Consider the following 21510-nt stretch of genomic DNA (forward strand, 5'->3'; position numbering starts at 1 on the left):
TTTTTATTTCTAATTTAGGCTTGGTGACTTTTCCCCCCCTCCAAGAAAGGACTTCAAACATTTTGTAAGGCCACTGTTTCTCATGTCAGCTTTACTTGATTATGGACTGTATTTTACATTTCTGGTGGTTTTATTATATGTAAATATAATGATGAATTCATATATTTCATTAATTTAATGCAATTATTTACACATTATGTATTTATGTTTAATCTGACATTGTGCTGGTATGATAGGTTGAATTTATATAGTTTAAAACTAATTTATGTTATTTGTAATAATTGTTACTTAATGGGAAAATATTTTTCCCTGGAGTATCGAAAGTATCGAAGTATCGAAAGTATCGAACTGAAAAAACAATACAGAATCGAGTATCGAAAGTGTGGTATCGTCCCACCTCTATTTTTGGGATTTCAATATCTGTATACATGGCAGAGCTTCTCAGTGATAATTAGAGACTGGAAAAATTTGCGGGTTCAATGACCTCCAGGATAGACTTCACTATACTCTACACATTCAGGCAAATGCCACTGTTCATTGGCTGCTGACTTGTGAGTCGTCTCGACTGAGTATCTGTGATTCGACACTTCTGTGAGTGAGTCTCTCTAATTGGCCCTCATTACCCCACATAAACAGTGAACCAGTGGTAGAAGCAGCACTAAGGTATAATTATTTGAATTGTAGCATATCACAAAATGAATCCGCAAATTTTTCAGGTCTCTAGTGATATTTAGAGTGAAAACTCTTGAGGGTTGCTAAAAGTGGTGAGTATATTTATGTAAAAACATGTAAACCCAATACAGTGAAAGGTCTTTAATCTTGCACATTCGGGACTCCATCCATGCCTGATTAGCGATTTTGAAAATATTATCAATAATCAATATATCAAGTGTGGAAACTTAAATATTTATTGTAACCTGCTAGTACACTGAAAGTACTCTACTGATTTGAAAACAAAAAGTAACTCCGAGGGAACTGCAAACGTCGGCAGTGCTGCATGCAACCTGGCAGCCAGATAAAGTCTGAACGCTAGCGACTCTCTAGGTGCCAGCTTGCAGAACGTGCAGAACCATAGAATGCTGGGTTAAAGACCGTTTACTGTACAATTTTCTGAAGCCTATCGTGGAACTACTCATCTGCTCCCTGCGTATTCTTAAATGCTTTTTGTAAACATAAACAGACCCCACTGGATGTCTTGAGCAGTTTTCACATCTTGTGGTTTTTCTGAAGCACTGACAACATGTGTGTGCCCAGGTAGGCAGGGGCCCCTTGTGCATAACAGTGCGACATTGAACTCTATATAAAATAACATGCCACTGCAGATCCGTCATGCTGTCGTCTGGGACATTCAGCATGTGTTAGATCAGAAACTGTAGTTTCTATTACTCTCTATGTGCTTATTATTTCAGATTCATCCCACAATTTTTGTATAATCATTTGGATCAACAGGCAGCGTGCCTGTCTTGTGGGATAAAGTTGACAGACAGGCCTATGCATACACTATGGTGGGTGTGGTGTAGTGCAAAACTAATTTATGTTATGGTATCAAAGAAAAAAAATGCTGAAGTTAACTATCATGAAATGTATTAGTAATTAACTGCTGGGAAAACAATTTTAGATTGAACTAGTATGTGTCAACCTCAGATAGGGTAGCAAGAATCATTTAAAGATTTGCCAACATTTTATAAACAATTGAGAAATACAGAAATAAAAAAAAACATGTTCTGCTCAATGATTTACTTATTTATACACACCATATTTATAGGTGGACTATTATGACACTTATGCCAAGTAATATTCTGGCGTAGGTAAAACTACTAAAATATCAGTGGATGGCTACCAAATTATATATAACATTTCTAATGTTTATGTTGGAATCTATTTTACTGTGTTTTCAACCGTGATGAAGTATATCCTACCAACCATTTTGAAGATGATGTGTTTGTGAATAAAGATCATTTGAAAAAGTTCATAAGTTCTTAAGATGTTAAACCACTCGCTTACCATCTAGGTGACCCGAGACGAATCAGTGGTTTTAAGGAAGTGCTCCCCACCAGTGCATCCTGCCACTGCTCAATTCACATCACTTTACCACTCAGGGCCTCTAATGATCCTGATGTGGCAAGATGTTTAACCACCATTGATTTATTTTGTCACTCATCAAAATATGTATGTACATAAGAAAGAGAATAAGGAGCTGAAAAACTCAATTGCTATCCAATATATATATACACACACACACGTCCATGAGAATATATGTTTTAATGACTTGCACCATGAGAATGATTCATAACTAATTACTTCGATCAGGAAACAAGTGGTCTCGGCACCATGTAAAGCTCTCTCCTCTTGGTTGTCGCAGTACAATTTACAAAAAAGTATTAAGGTAATGTAGGTGGACCCTGTCACAGCAACACAAACTTGAAGATGCTTAACATTATTATTATTATTATTATTATTATTATTATTATTATTATTATTATGTGAAGTAAATCTCGTACAACAGTACAATAAATACAAGGAAATAGACATCTTAGAAATACTAGTTGAGCTGTAGACACCATCTTTCAGCTCGCTCAGCCCTGCATAGCTTGGGCATAACAAATTATAATGTCTGAATGTTGGTTAGAGTTTTAATTCACCTTGAAGCATAAAAAAAAAACTATTGATTCCAATTCTAGCAGTTTGCCTAATCCTCAAATGTGTCCGAAATGCAATCAAAAAATAAATATAACAGGCAGGTTTAAAATTAAGATCCAGTACTCGCTACCATTTACAATTAAAAGTGAGTTTGACGAGTACGTCTCAATTACCAGGTTATAACTCGCTATCGGTTTCAAAATTAGGACTCCACTTAAGAACTGACACTTCATACTCGAAACAAGACACCAGGGTCGCAAACTGACTGGCACGCTCGGGAAGATGGGCCACCTCCCTTGACGAGTAGCTGTTTGCCTACAGAGTGCGGAGTCGGGTCACTGGAGACACACACCATACCACAACCGGGCGAGTGAACTATGTTCAGCTGAGAACAACCGCTGAGCGAGTAAGAACTCGCCTACCGAGCATGTCTTCTGCAACTGCAGACGTCAGTCAAGGCTAGTCCGGCGACCCGTTCAAAGCTGACTGAGCGAGGCTCGCTTCTCTAGCTCCTCGTCGCGCCTCGTGATGACGCGGGTATCTACAGCGAGTACACTCCACTTGTCCTAAAGTCATTCGTCCTAAAATGAATTTCGGCTGAATGCCTGTTAGGTCGAATGACTAGTAGGGCAAATTACGTTTAGGAGATGTGACTTTTAGGCCAAGTGACGTTTAGGAGATATGACTTTTAGGGCAAATTACTTTTAGGTCAAATGACTGAAGGGTTATTTTAAATTTTAGGTCAAGTGACGTTTAGGAGATATTAATTGTAGTTCAAATGACGCGCACCGTCTACAGCAACTGCCCCCACTGCAACAGTCGACTCGCTGACTCCCAGCCTGACTGGTTAGCTCCCAGGGGATTCCAGCGCTCGCAACCCACTTTGCTCTGTCGTCGTCGGTCGGTCGCCCTATGACCGCCGCGCTCCGGCTCCCTTCATCACCTGACGTTTGGGACTTGCTTTGCACCGTCTCCTTGCTCACGAATCATGCTCGAGGCCTTATACACCCCTCAGGACGTCCGAATCTATTTCTCCTGAAATGATTGACATTGTTTCACTCGCTTAAAGAGTTGTGGAGCATTATTTGGCTATTGGTCAAAAAAATTAAATTAAATTTACTGTTTTAATTTTTAGTTCATTCAACGATAAAAACTGTTTTTTAAGTATAATTTTGTTTTTTATTAAATATTAAAATACCTAAAAGCCACAAAAATTTCCATAAATATATGTACACCACAGAAGTGCATTCATCACTAGAAGTAACTAATACACGTACCTCCGTGGTTTTATCTTACAAATGTAACCGTAAACAAATATAAGGGTCTGAAAGTGACAAATTAATAATCCATTTTCATTGAGCATTCTTACCACGTTAATCTATGGCGTAGGAAGTAAAACATTATTAATTAATTAAATTTTTAATTTAAAATTCTCGCTCTTACATATAAAATTTAAGGGGCAAGAGCACTTACTTATACAGTTTATTTTAATGTTTTTATGGCTTTCATGGTGTCTTTCACAATAAGTTCTGTACATAAAGAACGAGGAACAAAACAATTTTTTTTTAGAATAAATAGAAATTAAATTGCGTATTTCTGCACAAAAACTACACAATGCAAGCTAATAAAAGTACATAAAATCTTTATAACAGTGCTAATAGTTGAAGTCATGGAACATAAGTATGTTGAAGGTGTCCTTGTCTATATTTATTATGTATTTGTCTATGATCAAATTTTCACTACAAGACATTCATAATTAGGCTTCAATACATCACAAATTTTCAGGTAACATACTTAATTATTTTAATATCAGAAACATGTAATTAACATTAATTGTTGCATTTTTTCTTCTTTTAAATGAGCCACGTTCACACGCAAAAACACATTTATGACTTTTAGACGCACAAGAGGTTAGGGTGAAGGAAAAATGTGAAGATGATATTTTTTTAGAATAAAATATATTTTCAAGGCAGTATGTAGGATTGTTGCAGGAGTTGTTGCAGGAGTAGAACTCTTAAGCTTTTTTTTACCCTTGGTATTTTTAAGTAAACCAACATAAATACTAACATAGTTTAATCTTTACTTAAAAAAATGTTTATGTCCGTAACATAACTAACTTCGTCCAAGTAATGATAAATCTTGGATGATTTCAGATTTGGAAATAATAACAGCGCGATGATCAGTGGTAGTAAAACTATTATTAATATTTAAAATCACATCAGAAAATTCTTACATTAATAATGAAACCTCTTAATTTTTTATTACAATAAAATAATAGCCATATTGAAGAAATGTCTGCCTCTGGTTTTAGTTTATGGTTGGATCAAACTCACTATCGTAGTGTTCGGGCATCAGCGCTCTTGGAAACTCGTTGCATCGGATTACGTGCCCCTAAAATTCCAGTTACGGTATTTTAATAGATACCTGAGGTCTGATTGCAAGAAACTGAAGACTAGAATAAAGCCAATCCTTACTTCAATCTCGCGAATGAATATAACATTATTTCATAAAAGCTATTTATTAAAATTAAACTCAGAAATATATTAATTTAATAATGATTACAAATAAGTAATGGTTTTTAATTTGATCTATAATGGTTAAATATTTGCCTACGAAAGTCTCACCACTAAATTATTTATAGTTTTTGACGTAACCTTGAATTTTTTAAAAATAAATAAAACTAGCAATACTGTAATTTTGAAATTAAAAAAAATATACACCAGAATGCTAAAATCTTCTCTAACAGCTGAATCATTAACTGTTTTGTTTCATCTTTTGTTTGTTTCATCTTTTGCCGTTATCCTAATGTAATTATTTGTTTGAAATGTCTGGTGCTATGGGGTTTATAATTGGACGTACGGCTGTTGGAGTCATAGTTCAATGGAAAATGGGAAAATGTCTTGTTTACACGCAATGCGTATGGTGTACAGCAGCGAGATAAGTTCAACATGGAAAGTAAATTAATTATCCAGGACAACATGAACGTGCAAACGCAGTGCTTTGAGAATTTGCGGAGCGCAAAGAAATCGAAGTAAATGTGGTGTAATCAATAAATAGGTTGGTGCTCTTGTTAAAAACCACCTACCTGTAAGTTGAATCGGGGTTGGAAAGATGTAAGTCACATGTGAATCCTAGGTTTCTTTATATTCACCTGCAGTCCACAAGACAAAATTACTACGACGTATTAGTGAACTATTCAGTAACAACGCTAATTCTCTAAGATCTTTCATTCATAGATATAGTTTGATCGCAATAACCTGTCTAAAATACATCAAGATGTACGTTCTCCGCTCACAAAACAAAACCTGGTTCAAATCCTGAACAAGGTGACCGCCGTGGGCGCAAGCAGTTCGATCATTGCATTGTTCGATTACATCTCGATCCCTCGCGTTCGGATCTATTTGCAGGCCTCGTAAACAACGATTACATAATGCTTCACAGCCTGCTACAAACAAAGCATGTGCTAAATCTGCTCACTTGGCAGATTTTTCCATGCATGAAAATAAAGAATTGATCAGTGGCAGATGTAGGATGGGGTAAGGGGGAATGTAAACACCTCCCCCTCTTCTTTTACAAGTTTCTGTGTGGGAAGCCACGTCACCTATGCTACTACTGTAGGCCCATATGTCAGTAGTGTGTCAGTGTTAATAATAATAGATTTTGTTCAAATAAAAAAATATATTCCCCCCTCCCTTTTATAATCAATTATTTGCTTCTCCTCAGAAAATAACTCTTTGATCCGCCACTGGATTTGACACTTAAACCCAATCTAAAAGTTTAATTGTCTATTTCTATCGCAAACTTGTTGGGATTTTTATCCATCACCAGGAACGGATTTAGAGGTCTGGAGGCCTCGTGGCAACAGAGGAGCGGAGGCCCCCTGGCCCCAAATTATTTTCCAAATAAAATGAACAATTTTTTTTCAGTCGGGTTTTCCAATAAATAATTTATTGTGAAATCAAGTAAATTCTCTTAGTATTTAAAAAAAACATACATAAATATAATCGGAGACAAGAATTATATGAAATTAAACTTTAGTGTTAATCAGTAGCGGATCCAGAGGGGGGGCTAAGGGGCTCAAGCCCCCTCCAAAAGTATCTGGGTCCACTATTGTTTTAGTGTTTGCCTTTATAAAGCCTTTGCCTCAGTTGGGTCAAGCCCCTCCCAAACCAAAATCCTGGATCCGCCACTGGTGTTAATGAATATTTCTGTTAATATTTAACAATAAAATAATCATGTATGTACAAGTACTGTAGGTAAAGGTAAAACAGCTAAAAAAGAATATAAAAGAAAAAGATGTTTACTAGTGTTTACTTGTCGGAATTTGAAAGATTTTTTTTCCGAAGTCTCTATTGTAGAGGCCCTCCGTTTGTGGGGGCCCTCCGTTTGTGGAGGCTCCGGTTGCCCTCCCCTAAATCCGGCCCTGTCCATCACGTGTGTGCCAAAATAACACCGCTACGTGGAAATGGCTGAGCTCGCTGGAAAGGACGCGCGCAGTGTCCAGGGAACGAGGGAACTCACGATGACCACCGTGCGGGACGTGCGGAGACTCGAGAACTACGTGCGGAAGACAGAGAAGGACATCCGGCGAGCCCTGCAGGACAGGGCGAAGGCGGCGTTCAAGCTGCGCACCCTGTACAGCGAAGGCATCGCCGTCGGAAACATCCTGTGTGACGTCGCGCTGTTGGCGTCCGAAGTTCCCAAGCTGAGCAAGGTGAGTAGTTTCTCGTCTGGCTCGAGAGCCGCTGAATTGCTCTTGTAGTTACACCTTGTCGTAGAGCCCAAAATAGTACCTATAAAAATTTCATTTTTATGTTAATCTTTTTTTTCTAATGAAACCAGACTACGTATATACAGGTTTCTTGGTACGTGTTTCATTTTAGAAACTTTTTTACTACACACGATCAAATTATTTTTGTATACAACATTGATTGAATATTAGTAATTCATTATTAAATAATATACTTTACAAGTTTAAACTGTGATTTAATGCCAATAATCTATAAAAGCATGGATATATTATCTAAGTTATATATATATATATATATATATATATATATATATATATATATATATATATATACATACATACATACATACATACAATAAAATTAAAATTTTCGTGTCTGTACATACACTATATTTTCAACATCATTGTAGACTAGTTTTTTTTTAATTTTTTGCTGTCTAGTTCTTAATAAATTAATACGCGAAAACTATTCAATGGAATGTGATGAAATGTAGCTCGTTAAAAATACATATTATTAAGTAACATTAAGGACTCTTATTTTATTCCGATATGTTTGATGTTTCCCACAGGATGTACTTTTGTGTTTTTCCAACTAACATAGTTTAGCAATTCAGTGGGAAGTTGTGGGCGCAGCCAGTATAAAAAATTTCAATTTTTCGAAGACCCATTACAAACGGACCTCTTTATTGTAAAATATTATACAGAGTATACATACCTGTGTCGTGTGAACGGCTAACGAGTATACGAAGCTTGTATACTAACTAGTGCTGTATAGGGACTGTTATATTTTGCACTATCTTGTATACTGCACGTCAGATATCTGCGAGCCAAAGACAACCAAAGGAAAAATACTCACGGCTGGTTTACAACAGACCTGTAATTTAGTAGTGGCGAGTAACTCAGTAAACTCGCCGTGCGCGAACCGAACTGTCTAGTCCAGTGGTCCAGTAAAACAGAGTGAGCTCCATCCAGTGAAATGAACAGTGGACTGTTATTTTCCAATCCGTACGTATAATATATCTGCATTGCACCTCAATGATAAATAATTACATTATTATTTAATAAATATGTAATAAAAATTAATAAATAAGAATATGTATTGATTTTTAATATTAGTTAAAATTCATCAAGCTTATTTTAACAAATTAAATAATAAATTTTATGCAAGCTTTTATATTAATATTGAAAACAAGGCATTTATTGCGTTAGTTTTTGTTACAATAAATTACAAAATAGTGCTGTTTCTTAAATTAAAAGGAACATACATTAGTACACACATTTGTTCCCCCTTATACGTATATTTAGAACCATTCCCTCCGCTCCCTCCACCCCCTCCACACCTCCAACCCCCTCCAACCCCCTCCACCACTCCACCCCTCCACTTCTTACGCCCGTTGTACCCCCTCCACCCCACCCCCCCTCCACTCCTCCAACCCTCCACTTCCTCCAACCCTCCACTTCCTAGCGCCTAACTGGCAGCACGACGGTAAACGGCATAAGCCGCCCCCAAAAGACCAGACCTGACCAAACCAATGCGGACTAAAAGTCCAAGTGCCTCACCCCTTGCATAGTAGAACTTCTACCACGCCCCACTCTTCTTCCAGGGTTTTCCCTCTGTCTATGGAGGTTTTACCTGGGCCCAACTTATCTAGTTTTAGTCTAGAATTAAGAGTGAGGGGAGTTAGTCATGGCGAAAACGTCTGCCATGGCTGGCCAATCCCCTCCTAGCACATGATGCACGTGACCTTTCTGCATGGTTGAAAACCCGCATGTTTAGAGCGTATAGGGCTTGCCCTGAGACGCACTTAGGGCCGAATTCAGAGAGCTCTTTCGACGGTCATCCACACACCGAAAGGCTTTTCCATTGAAGCTGCTCGGCAGAGACGTTTTTCAGTGGTTGGTTGACTGCTGGATAAGGAGAGCCAACCACTTGAAAGTGAATGTGGTCTGAATCTCATTCGAATGCCTGTTCAGTTGAAAATCGGCGGAGCAGATGATGGTTTTAATATATAATTCCCACATAAAAACGTGTTCATGTATGATTGTAATTGTTTAAAACATTTTTGTCAAATGGCAGATATGTAAAATATGTTTTGGAATTAAATATGCGTTTTCAAAGAAATCGTTTCGCCCGCAAAGTGTGCATCAGACACGTGTTTTGTAGCGTTGGCAGAAGATTTGGATGAATTTCCAAATCACATTGACGAGGTTTTTGAATTTTTTGATGATCTTAAAAATGAAAATCCAGTTTTTGATTTTTGTTGGGATCAAGAGATCGAAACACAATTTTTTTTCTCTGTAAGAAACTGCATCTGTTTTTTTTGTTTTGTTTTCGATTACGGTTTTGTGCTTTCTCACGAGATCAAAAATAATCGCTTTTTCATCTGGAGAAAACACTATAATTTTAGGCAACGTATCCATCTTAAGAAAATTTCTCAACCTCGTGTAGGGTTACCAGACGTCCGGCAAAAGGAGGACATGTCCTCCTTTTTATGTATTTTTTTGCGTCCGGCCGGATTTTCCTTAATGCTCCAAAATTTCCGGCTTTTTTATAAAGTGAGATAATTCCTGCAGTTACACTCTGGGCAAAGCACGCGCTGTCCGCAGAGTCATCCCACTAGTAAGTAGTTCTATGACAGCTTGACAGGTAGCAGCACATGCAGAAGCGTTTTTTTTTGAAACTGTATTAAATGCCAAAACATTGTAAAATATCGTACTCCATTGTAATTAATTCATGGCTTTTTTAAAATATATATATATATATATATATATATATATTGTCCTCCTTTTTAGTGAAATGTCCTCCTTTTGCGAGATGAATGTCGTCCTTTTTTATTATCAGTGTCTGGTAACCCTAACCTCGTGTCCAATCCAAACAAAATATTATTTTCAGCGGGAGAGCAAACAAAAGACAATCGAAATGAAATAGGGCTGCCATGTTGCCAGATCTTCACTGAAAGTGGATGGGAACAAGCTTTCAGCTGGCAGTCATTCGAAAGGCGTTTTTGAAGTATGAGAGGTGGAGAGTCTGCCAGATGAATGAGAGTTGGATGCGCTTTCGAAGGTCAACTCTGAATTCGGGCCTTAGAGTCTTCCCTACCTAGACCCCTCCCTTACACACTTAGTTTTAACTTAGGTTAGGAAAAAAAAAAAAAACACCGTGTGCAGGACGTGGTGGACCGGCTGTTCCTGCTGGCCGGCAGCCTGGTGGCGTCCTTCGCCGAGCCGCGCGCCGCGGCAGACGAGGCGGAGGCGCGCCTGGTGGTGGGCGTGCTGACACTGCTGGGGCGGCTGTGCGCCACGGAGGAGGCGGCGGCGAGCCTGCAGGAGGAGCCCGCCGACCAGGACGTGCTGGTGTCGCTGGCCGCCTCCGTGGTGCGCCTGCAGTCCGCCGACCAGCCCACGGCCGACGTCAAGGCGTGAGTCCGCGGCATTATTAACTGAGTGGATCATTTTAACAAGACGGGCAGTATATTAATACCATTCCTGGCAAAAAAAAATATTAAGGTACAAAACCCGGTTTTGATAGTTTTTCAAGGCTTTTTATTTGCTTCATTTTATTCTGATTACTTGTATTTAAAGGCTATTTCTAAAATTTTAGCTCCATACTTCGTTTGCATTTTTGTTCTACCACAAATATATATGAATAGATATTCACCTAGTGCAATAATATTATGTGTAAAAAAAGGAGCGCAAGTCTTAGTAATTATCATCACTTTTTTAATTTTTTTTATAGTTTTTACTGATTTTCTATTTTAATATTTAAGAATTTTCAAGATGGCCGTTGTAACGAAAATTGCAACGGTGACGTCATAATTTCAAAATGGAGGAAGGTCAATGTCATCCAATATGACCGCCGTGACGTCACAATTCAAGATGGCGGATCGGCACCACGGCACCACAGCAATGCGGCACCATAATTCCGAAGCCTGTGACCGGACATACATTCATATACTACTAATAAATTACACAATGGAGGTTCAAACAACAAACCTGGTGACGGAAAACCTGTAAATCTTACAGTGATGTGACTACTTAGTTTTTTCTCCGTCCCGTCTCCCCCATCAAGCGCCCCAATCTTAATTATCGCAGCTTTCGTTCACGTTACTCTGTGATGAGTATAAGTCTAAACTTTCCCCTTCCAGGTGTAAAGAATTTTCACTTTAAAATACTATTAAAGTTTTCCAAGCCGAAGTAAAGAAACGGAAGTATTATAATTCCCATATTGTTGAATAAATCGATGCAGAAAGGTATTCAACCAATATTTGGCTAAACTGAGATGCCTCTGAAAATAATGTTTGCTATATTTTTTAAGTATTTCAACCGATATTACCAATGTTCCAATTAGAAGTATATGCATATAATTATAAATATTCATAAAGGGCTAAATAAACATACTCCATTAAGATAGTTTTATTTTCCTAATCAAACGTTCAACGAACCTTTCTGGAGTGACTTATTCTACTGTTCCTGAAACCATAGAAAAATTTTCATCGTAATAATTAACGAACTAAACATAACTTTTATGAATTTTTTTAATGCTATAACAGCGAATGAAAGAAGTTGCACGTAACGTAAAGCCAATAATGTATCAAGATACAATTAATATTCAAATATAAAATTACATGTTATCACATGTAACTTAATTTTTGAAAATGCGTTAATAAGTTCAGGTTTGAATGGAAAGGTTCACCATGTTAGAGTGATCTTTTGTTCCAAGCTTTTCCACTGCAGATGCAGCTAACTAGAATAATATATTATAACTACAGAACACTGTTGAAGTATATTTTCTCTTGCTTTCCTGTCGCAGGCTGCTGCTGCAACCACTATTCAATCTGATCTCCGACAAAGAAGACCTCACATTTCTCCAGAAGCGCTCCGATCTCTACGCCGCCGTCTTGGAGCTGCTTGATAGCACAGAAGAACTGCATTTCAGATCAGACGCGTTGGCTATTCTTGACAAACTGACGGAGAAGTTTGAAGATGAGACTACCAAAAAAAACGTAAGCACACAGGAGACATTTAATTTCGATTGCTAAGAAACTAATTCAAGTGTGTAGTGTTAGGTTTGATGTGATAATCAGTGGCGGTTCTAGACTTTGCGGAAAATTCTAAAAATTAACTCTTTCAAACACAATCTTAAGCCAACCTGTAACTTAAATTTATGATGGCTTTGCTAACTTTTTTTAAGAAATTTCGAAATTAATTCCTGATAAATTATCTCCGGGTCAGTTTTATAAATGCTCACGATCAAATTCAGTTGGAATTGTGTAATCATACGTGACAATACGGAAGCAGATAATAGGTATTGTCAAAGGCAACGTGGAAATAAGAGGCGTCAAAAAGTGCTAGTGAACGGATGCGACAGTACACGGCGTGGATATATATATATATTTTTTCCCATTTGAGATAATATCCGCATTCTTTATATTTTTAAGTATTATCTCTTGTTAAAAAAAAAGGGGGGGGGGGGTTGTCTGTAAAGTCGGTTTACGGACGATAATTTTACGTGATAACGTCATATGAAAATATTGATGAAAAATTTCATACTTTTTAACTTTCAAATATTATTTACAGCTTTTGCAAATTTAATTTAAATAATTTGTTTAAATATAATCACGAACAATTAGTTATAGAAATAAACTGAAATCAAATCAATGTCAATAAATTGTTAATTTGAAATGACGAAATAGGACAAATAAATCAATTTTTTTTTAAATTGCTGCTTTTAAAAAGCCCGGTCTTAACCTGTTTGAAATTATAGAAGATTTTCTCGCACAGTGGTTGGCCGGTTCTTGCACGCTCGGCTCAGGCGGAACGTGACAATGAGTCATGCTTTTTCGTGCGTGCAGCCGGCGTTCATCGATTTATTAGACGTTATCACGTCAAAAAAAATACTAATCTATCCCTGTCCATACCTAATAAGCAAAGAGTTTCACTTCTGTAGCGCGTGGACCCCACACACACACATTTCTTTTTTCTGTGTACTCACATTACGCCAGAGAGAGTGACGAGGGAAAGGCTTCTAGGTTAACCCATACATTACATTGGGTTCCATCCCACGACCTCTGGTGAGAAATTGGTTGCACTAGTCACTACACGCTGCACTGTCTACAAATATTTTTAGCGCTCGGTTTGCTTTATGACCTCCAGCAATGGTGATTTATCCTAACTCCCCCTTCCTGACACATGCGGTATCGAACAAGTGATTGCAGACACATGGTAGTTTATGAATACATTTTACCTTGAGATAATGTTCAACCATGGAATACATCAGATACCCGTACCACCTTATAAAGAACACTAAAGGCGTGTTAAAAAAAATTGTTGGCATAATGTACCTACTCTAGACCTATAGTTATTATTACAGTGCAAATGTAAAACTTAATGTCGAATCAACATATATATGAACAAAACATTAGCCACGCGCTTTAGAAGTGAAACTCCACACTTCAATAATCCACTTGTACCATAAAATAAAAAATTCAATAAATCACTTGAACGATTATATTAAACAATATAGTACATAATAGCATGCTAAATATAACAAACCGAAACACACACACACACACACACACACTAACGCTCCTGGAAATGTTCCAAACGAATTTCCATGACTAATAATTGAATTTAATTAAAATTTTATAAATGAATCTCTGTGTCGTTTCCAGTGTGACGAAAAATGCAACATTGCAGCATCGCTTCACTAACGCTTGCCTGAGAGTAAGAATTGGGACGCTCATTATTGCCTCTCCCCCTCTCCGCCATTGAGCGTCACAATTCTGAGCGTTTCACTTTTCGTTACGTTGAATTTACCATCTGTAGAGAAGTTTGTTCATCTTCAAAGAATTTTTTTTCATACTGTTGCAGATTCCCATGGACTGGTTGGAAAATATCATCGAGAGGAAAAAGGAAGCGCAGATCAAACTGCAAGAGGAACTTGAGATTCAAGCGGACATGATCGAGAAAGTTGAAAATATTCGGGCCCGGATTCGTGGAGAAGCGCCGCCGCCGCCCGCTGACGTAGCGCCGGCCAATGGGACAGCACCACCCGCAGGGAAAGCACCTCCCACAGGGAAAGCACCACCCGCAGTGAAAGCACCAGCCGCCGGCACAGCACCTCCCACAGTGAAAGCACCTCCCGCAGTGAAAGCACCGACTGTACCGAAGAAGTGACGCTGCGAAGTACAGTCGATCATCACAACTTACCTGGAATTAGTTTGTAAGAAATTCATTGCGAACACTTCAACAATGTATGAATCTGCGTTATAAATAACAATTTACGAAACCTCAAAAATTTGGCTCGAATAAAAATTAGGGGCTTCAGTTCCCAACAAACTTTGAACTCTGGCCTTTCAAAACGCTTTTCAGTTTTTCCCTCATCATTTCATAAATCTACCACAGGTTATCATCCGTGAATAAAAAAACCATAGCTTTTTTATTTAGTTGAAAATCGTAATTTCATCATAAACCCCTGCACCAGCACTGAGGACACCTATAGCTTCTCAGCCCTGGTATATCAAATTCCCTCGGCATTTTACTATTCACATAAACATAAAATATCCCATACATGAATTACGTAAGCTGTGGGGCATTTTCTTTAGGAAAGGACAGAAGATAATATGCGTGATTTAAAGAAATTGCGCATATTAAATTCAATAGCTGAATCTAGAATAACCCAAGGAGAATATTTACCTATTTTAGACATGTATATGGCAACTTCAAGAAAGTTATTAAGTAACTCTTTTATCTAGAGTTATTTTTAATCCAGCGCTCTCTCTTTTTTGTGAACAACAGAAATTAAGTATTTATACTATAACCCTCCTAAAAGTTAATATTTTACCAAAAAAAATATTTAACTCTTTTGTTAATTTTTTTTATGATTTTTTCTTCATAAAAATATGCTATTAAATAATGCTACCAAAACAATCTGCCTCCTGGGAGTGAAGCCACTCTGTAGCAGCATCGCGAAGTGCATCGTCCTCGTGGAAGTGGAGCGATGCAAGCCCTTGTTGCATGGGCATGACGAGGCAGCAACCACTCTGCGCCGCCACATTTGGCGGGATATTCCCTGACCTGTGACTGCGTTCATTATAAACTGATGCAGCGAACGAGTCAACTGCAACACAGCGTCACGTAAGAGACATTAATTTATGAACAATACTCTCTTATTTGCTTTTATGATTTAATAAGATTATTTGGTTGGTTTTGGGTGTCTTTGAGTAGTTAATACTTTTAAGATATAAATTGATGATGGCGAATGTTCATATTATATTATATCATTAACTGAAATCTCAGTAAACCGTTTTTTAAATTAAATGAGAATCAACATGTTTCAATAGTATGCATGAGTCCAAGTGAATGAAGCCTGTAAAGTAAGTATATGTTACGCAAACGTATGAGCGAAAATAGTAGAGAAAGAATTTTTTGTGTTTTATATATATATATATATATATATATATATATATATATACTAGCTGCTCGACCCGGCTTCGCATGGCTATACTAATGGAAAAAAATTAAGCCACATCTCCCATTTACAGTAATGGTAAATAAAAAAAAATTCAGTGAAAATGTATTACAAAGCTGTATAATGTAACGGAGAGAAAATGAATAGCACTGATGGTTTCCCGACTCGTGCACGCAACGTACAACTGATGTACCCGTACTTCGCTACGGCAGTCTACAGGCAGATCACTCTTGCGCCGCTCATTATACATGCCCCTCCTTGTGGGTACGCCACTGCCGCGCGATGCCCGTTGCCATGGAGACGCAGAAGGCATGAACAATGCAAAATCCTGTTCTCATGCAGACAAAGTATCCACTGTTGCCTGGTTTTAACCACCCATGGGATCTAATTTTCGGAAAATGTCATCCTGCGTAACATAAGGAACATTACTGTGAAGTTTCAAGTCTGATATATACTTGAAAAAAAGGGCAATTTTTGATATTTAAAGTACCCGCAAATTTCAACGGTGATGAGGACTGCACTAACAATGAAATAGTCGTTGCCATATAGACGAATGAAGCATCAACAAAGCAACAGCCGTTGCCATGGTGATTTCCTACCAAAAACTAGAAATTTTGATATATTACGCCCCCGAAACTCCCCTTGGGAGTCCAGTGGACCAAATTGTGAATCTAAACCATCCTCGAATCCCCGTGAACTCACACAAAAAATTTCATCAAAATCGGTCCAGCCGTCTAGGAGGAGTTCAGTGACATACACACGCACACAAGATATATATATATATATATATATATATATATATATATATATATATATATATATACTAGATAATGCCCGGCATGCGTTGCAATGCCTCAATCAATTTTTTTTTGTAATTTTTTAAACGTATACTAAGCATCTCTCTTTATCTCTCTAATTCTCTATCTCTCTATGTATATCTCTATAACTCTCTCTATCTTTCTATTTATATCTCTATCTCTCTATATATCTTTCTAGCGGACCCGACAGACATTGTCCTGCCCAAATGTACTTTTTGTGAGATATGGATATGGCGGTAAGTATTTCTACGCTGGACATTTTGTATCTTCTCATTATACATACCCCTCCTCTTGGGCACGCCACTGCCGTTACCAAAAACCTTTCCCATGGTTACGCAGAAGGCAACAACAATGCAAAAGCCCGTTGCCATGGAGGCTAATTATCAACAATGCTTAGTTTTTTTTGCTTTTAAAGCGTGTATTTTTAGTTTTTCTTAACTCAGAATCGAGATAAAATATCCAATTGTGAATCTAAACCATCCTCGAATCCCCGTGAACTCACACAAAAAATTTCATCAAAATCGCGTACAAACAGACAGACAGAAAAAGTACTGTTTTATTATAGTAAGATAGATAGATCATTCTTACATGTTCGCATCCATGCAGTATATGAAAAATCAGCATGCATAGCCCCACACCTATAACTATACGTATCTGCTGCCCACGACTTTTTCCGCATGGAATTTTGTATTATCTTGCACCATTTAGAAATTTAAACATTATAACATAACAGTTGATACAGTTGTAGTAGTTTTCTTATGTTCACAAATGATAATTTTTCTCACCTCTATTTCAGTATTTGCAATAAAAATATGTTACTACCTAAATTTTGAGTAAATATGTTTCTACTTTCAAATGTAATGACGGGAAGACACTTCATAAAATGTCTTTGTAAACCACATTTACTGTTTTTTCCGTCTCGAGCTAGAATGTAAATATTGTCTGCATTACTGACCCGCGAGCAAGCCACATACATTTCAGAGAGAGAGAGAGAGAGTGAGAGAAAGACACCTATTGAATGTCTATCTAACTAATTTTTTTATGAGAGCATATTTTCATTAAATAAATCATGAAATCATTCAACGATAAAAGCTGTTTATTTAATTAAGCGGACGGGTTCGCTCCAAGGAGAAAATTGACGCGGCGAGACCTCGTGGACATAGAGAAATGACACACACTCACTATTTGTGTGGCTATGAAACATGATTTTTTTCTGCAATTTAAATTGTAATATACAAAAAGGGTATTGAAAATTGAAACAAATATGGCGACACTATAAACTGTTATGATCTTTATTTTTTTCTTACTCTCTACTTAGTTCCTTACAACAGCAAAACTTAATGGCTTCTAATAATGCGTTGCAATTTTTGCTTTTAAAGCGTGTTTTTTTTTAGTTTTTATTAACTCAGAATCGAGATAAAATATCCAATTGTGAATCTAAACCATCCTCACTATTTGTGTGGCTATGAAATATGATTTTTTTTCTGCAATTTAAATTGTAATATACAAAAAGGGTATTGAAAATTGAAACAAATATGGCGACGCTATAAACTGTCAGGATCTTTATTTTTTTCTTACTCTCTACTTAGTTCCTTACAATAGCAAAACTTAATGGCTTCTAATAATGCGTTGCAATTTTTGCTTTTAAAGCGTGTTTTTTTTTAGTTTTTCTTAACTCAGAATGGAGATAAAATATCCAATTGTGAATCTAAACCATCCTCGAATCCCCGTGAACTCACACACAAAATTTCATCAAAATCGGTCCAGTCGTCTAGAAGGAGTTCAGTGACATATACACGCACACAAGAAATATATATATATAAAGATATATATATATATATATATATATATACACACACACATGCACTATAAAAACACAACTATTTGTCATATGCGTGTACAAGACCTGTACATGCAATTAATAACCATATTTCAATTCAATATCACTTGGAACAATCTCATAATATCTTGTTGTGGTGTTACCAGCAGCACCACCCTCGTATTCAGTTTACAGACTCCTGCTGGCGAACCAGCGGACTCCCTGATGGATAGGCAACCAGCGCAGGAGGTATCGGCGGAACGCCCAGGAGTTATGCAACCAGCCACACCAATGTCTGCAACGCCGATATTTTTGAATAAGACGTTCTGATTGGTTGTGACGCATTGCGGCACAGCAGTCCGCGGGCCAGCTGTGTAAACAGGGCCGTGGCAGCAGAAGGCGACACAAGTAACCGACTCCAAGTCACTGCAGAGAAAGAAGTGAGGAAAGACACCCGAACGAGAGAGACAGAACAAGACTCAACAAAGCGTGATTCACACTGAAGCGAAAGACGCATCGGGAGATTTACGCAGACGTTAGCACGGATCGGACAGACGCGCCGGGGAAAGAGACGTCAAGAAGATTACGTTAGTGACGTAATACGTAACACCGGAGCATGGTGATCGTCAGCGGGATGCTGGGTGTCGCTGTACTGACGGGGAAGAAATCGGCGCAAGACTGAACGGCGCTGGAAAACGCCCGGTGACGTCAGAACGTGCAACGAGGTTCCACGAGCACAACTTGGGCTCGGACGACGAGTTCTGCAGGAACGCCAGGAGACGAAGATCCAAGCCCTGAAACGAGTCGGGAGCAGTCGCAACAAAGCGGACGTCGCCGGCGAGGGGTCGTTACCACAATGCCGAAATACCATAACGCCGAATGTCAAAATTGACCACAATGCCGACAGCTAGAAAACGGCTGTGTACCACAACGCCGAAATAATAACTGAATGAATTTGTGTGTGTTTCTTAAATGTTCCTTAACGTCTAAATACCACAATCAAACCTAACATTACCTAACCTAACCTAACCTAGCGTAATATAACCTAACCTAACTTAACCTAGCCTATCATAGCCTAGCCTAGCCTAGCCTAACCTAACCTAGCCTAACCTAACCTAGCCTAACCTAATCTCGCCTAACCTAACCTAGTCTAACCTAACCTAGTCTAACCTAACCTAACCTTTGTGGCAGTCCTGCAATGACATTTTTCGGCGATAGTGTATTTCGACGTTGTGGTAATTCGGCGTTGCGGTACACAGCAGTTTTCTAGCTGTCGGCGTTGTGGTCAATTTGGCATTTCGGCGTTGTGGTGCGTCCCCGCCGGCGAGCAGGCCCGAGACACGTGTCTACCAGCGGCCTGCACCAGGGGACAGGCCCCGCCAGCCAGTTCCGAAGAGGGACGCCGGCGAACGAGTGTACTGCAGCCGCCCAGCTCAAGAGGAGCAGCAGGTTCTGGGGCACAACTTTGGGGCCTCTGGACAACTAACCCCTTCGGTGTAACTGAAGACCCGTGCATATTTATTTCTAACCGAACACACCATAATATCAAAATTCACGCTTCTTTCTTTGAAAATGACGGACAACCGGGATTATTTTTTTTTTTTGGATTTTTAAAATAATAATACTATAAAAATACTCGCGTTTCGAAATGCAACGTTGTGTCAAATTTCAAGTCAAACGATTGACAAATTTTCGAGTTTTGTGAGCACAAACATACGGAGGCCATTTTACCCGACATATGCGGGCAAAGTGGCCATTTGGTACAATTAATTAAATAATTTAATAAAAAATACTGGTTTGCAAGACATAAAGAAATTAATATTTTTTGATTGTACGAAAACTATATTATATGAAGGGTTATTTTATATTTCAATTTTAATTACAATATAAAATTTATGTATCGTTTTATCTCAGGATGGCCACTTTACCCTGCTCTCCCATATATATATATATATATATATATATATATATATATATATATATATATATATATATACATAGTACATACATATACATACATATATACCTATGGCCTATCAAGAGCAATTATGTTAAGTTGGGTACATCTTCAATTGGTAATTACTAATCAACCATTAAAATTATTTTACAGTATTTTTAATGCAGCTATCGTAAACCTAAATAATCATCCACTTTTTAAAATTTTTAATGTAGATAACCAACCATCCAAAATATTAAAAGTATTTTCAGTGTAGCTAACCTACACTAACCAAAAATTCTCACGATATCAAACAAAATATACAATACAATATTCAAACAAAACCTTAAAACACTAAACTATTAACGTTTTGGATTTTTAGTTTCCAATTTTTAGAAATGTAGCCTTCCTTCACTATTACCAATTCTTTGAAAAATCAGCATAAAACTTTTAACCAAATACCCTATAAATGTTATTTAAATTTCAAATCCTCATCAGAGTGTTATTTTTTTAGATAAACAGAGACAAAATAAAAACTGCGACTGAGGAGTGAAAAAATTAAACACGCATGAACACTACCACTACGTGGCGTGGGTCCGCCATCTTGTCGACTTCAGCATCATGGTTACACATTTCCGTTCATTCGACTTCCGTCCCATTCACGAAATTATTCCTACCAAATGCCGTATACCGAGAGCTAAGATGTTTACACATCAAAAAGACTGCAACGAAAAAGGATTAAGATAATAAGAGTAATAGAATACGACAGTGCACATGATTGAAGACAATTTAAAATCAAGCTCTAATCATTGCTGCAGTTTCAACCATCACAAAGTTAAAACTATTACCAGTTTCCTTATATTATGGTGATGAAAATTTATTTATTTTACATTAAAATTATTAAATACATTACTTAGTTTAACTTTTTATTTTAATATTATTACAATATGTAAATCCACGATTCCAGATCACCTTGGAATTATTTCATGCTCTTTGGTGTATTATAAATTCGCATGACATACCTACATTATCTATTTTCTATGGGCGTAGGCTCTATAACTTCTGCTGGTATATTAT

General features: G+C 37.6%; 1 protein-coding gene across 3 annotated transcripts; it reads left to right on the top strand.

Moving 5' to 3' along the window:
* The first annotated feature begins 4294 nt into the window (after window positions 1-4294).
* On the top strand, window positions 4295-14735 carry LOC134533548 (fibrous sheath CABYR-binding protein-like). 3 transcript variants are annotated; one of them, XM_063371083.1, is made up of 5 exons: window positions 4295-4425; window positions 7138-7354; window positions 10559-10809; window positions 12201-12393; window positions 14261-14735. In XM_063371083.1, the coding sequence occupies exons 2-5, from the start codon at window positions 7163-7165 to the stop codon at window positions 14564-14566; spliced, it is 942 nt and encodes a 313-aa protein (XP_063227153.1). In that variant the 5' UTR covers window positions 4295-4425; window positions 7138-7162; the 3' UTR covers window positions 14567-14735. The 3 variants fall into 3 exon arrangements, with proteins under 3 accessions (XP_063227153.1, XP_063227154.1, XP_063227151.1); XM_063371084.1 differs by lacking the exon at window positions 4295-4425 and adding an exon at window positions 5678-5697; XM_063371081.1 differs by lacking the exon at window positions 4295-4425 and having other exon boundaries at window positions 6887-7354.
* The last annotated feature ends 6775 nt before the right edge of the window (window positions 14736-21510 follow it).

The sequence above is a fragment of the Bacillus rossius genome, chromosome 6, assembly GCF_032445375.1.
Source record: "Bacillus rossius redtenbacheri isolate Brsri chromosome 6, Brsri_v3, whole genome shotgun sequence".
In the NCBI taxonomy this organism is placed as follows: Eukaryota; Metazoa; Arthropoda; class Insecta; order Phasmatodea; family Bacillidae; genus Bacillus; species Bacillus rossius.

What these genes read in the sequence shown, in the direction of transcription:
- LOC134533548 (XM_063371081.1), top strand. Translation starts at nt 7,106, where the DNA reads ATGGCTGAGCTCGCTGGAAAGGACGCGCGCAGTGTCCAGGGAACGAGG. An exon ending in CCCACGGCCGACGTCAAGGC is followed by an intron (nt 10,810 to 12,200) that starts GTGAGTCCGCGG and finishes TTCCTGTCGCAG; the next exon opens with GCTGCTGCTGCAACCACTAT. An exon ending in ATGAGACTACCAAAAAAAAC is followed by an intron (nt 12,394 to 14,260) that starts GTAAGCACACAG and finishes ATACTGTTGCAG; the next exon opens with ATTCCCATGGACTGGTTGGA.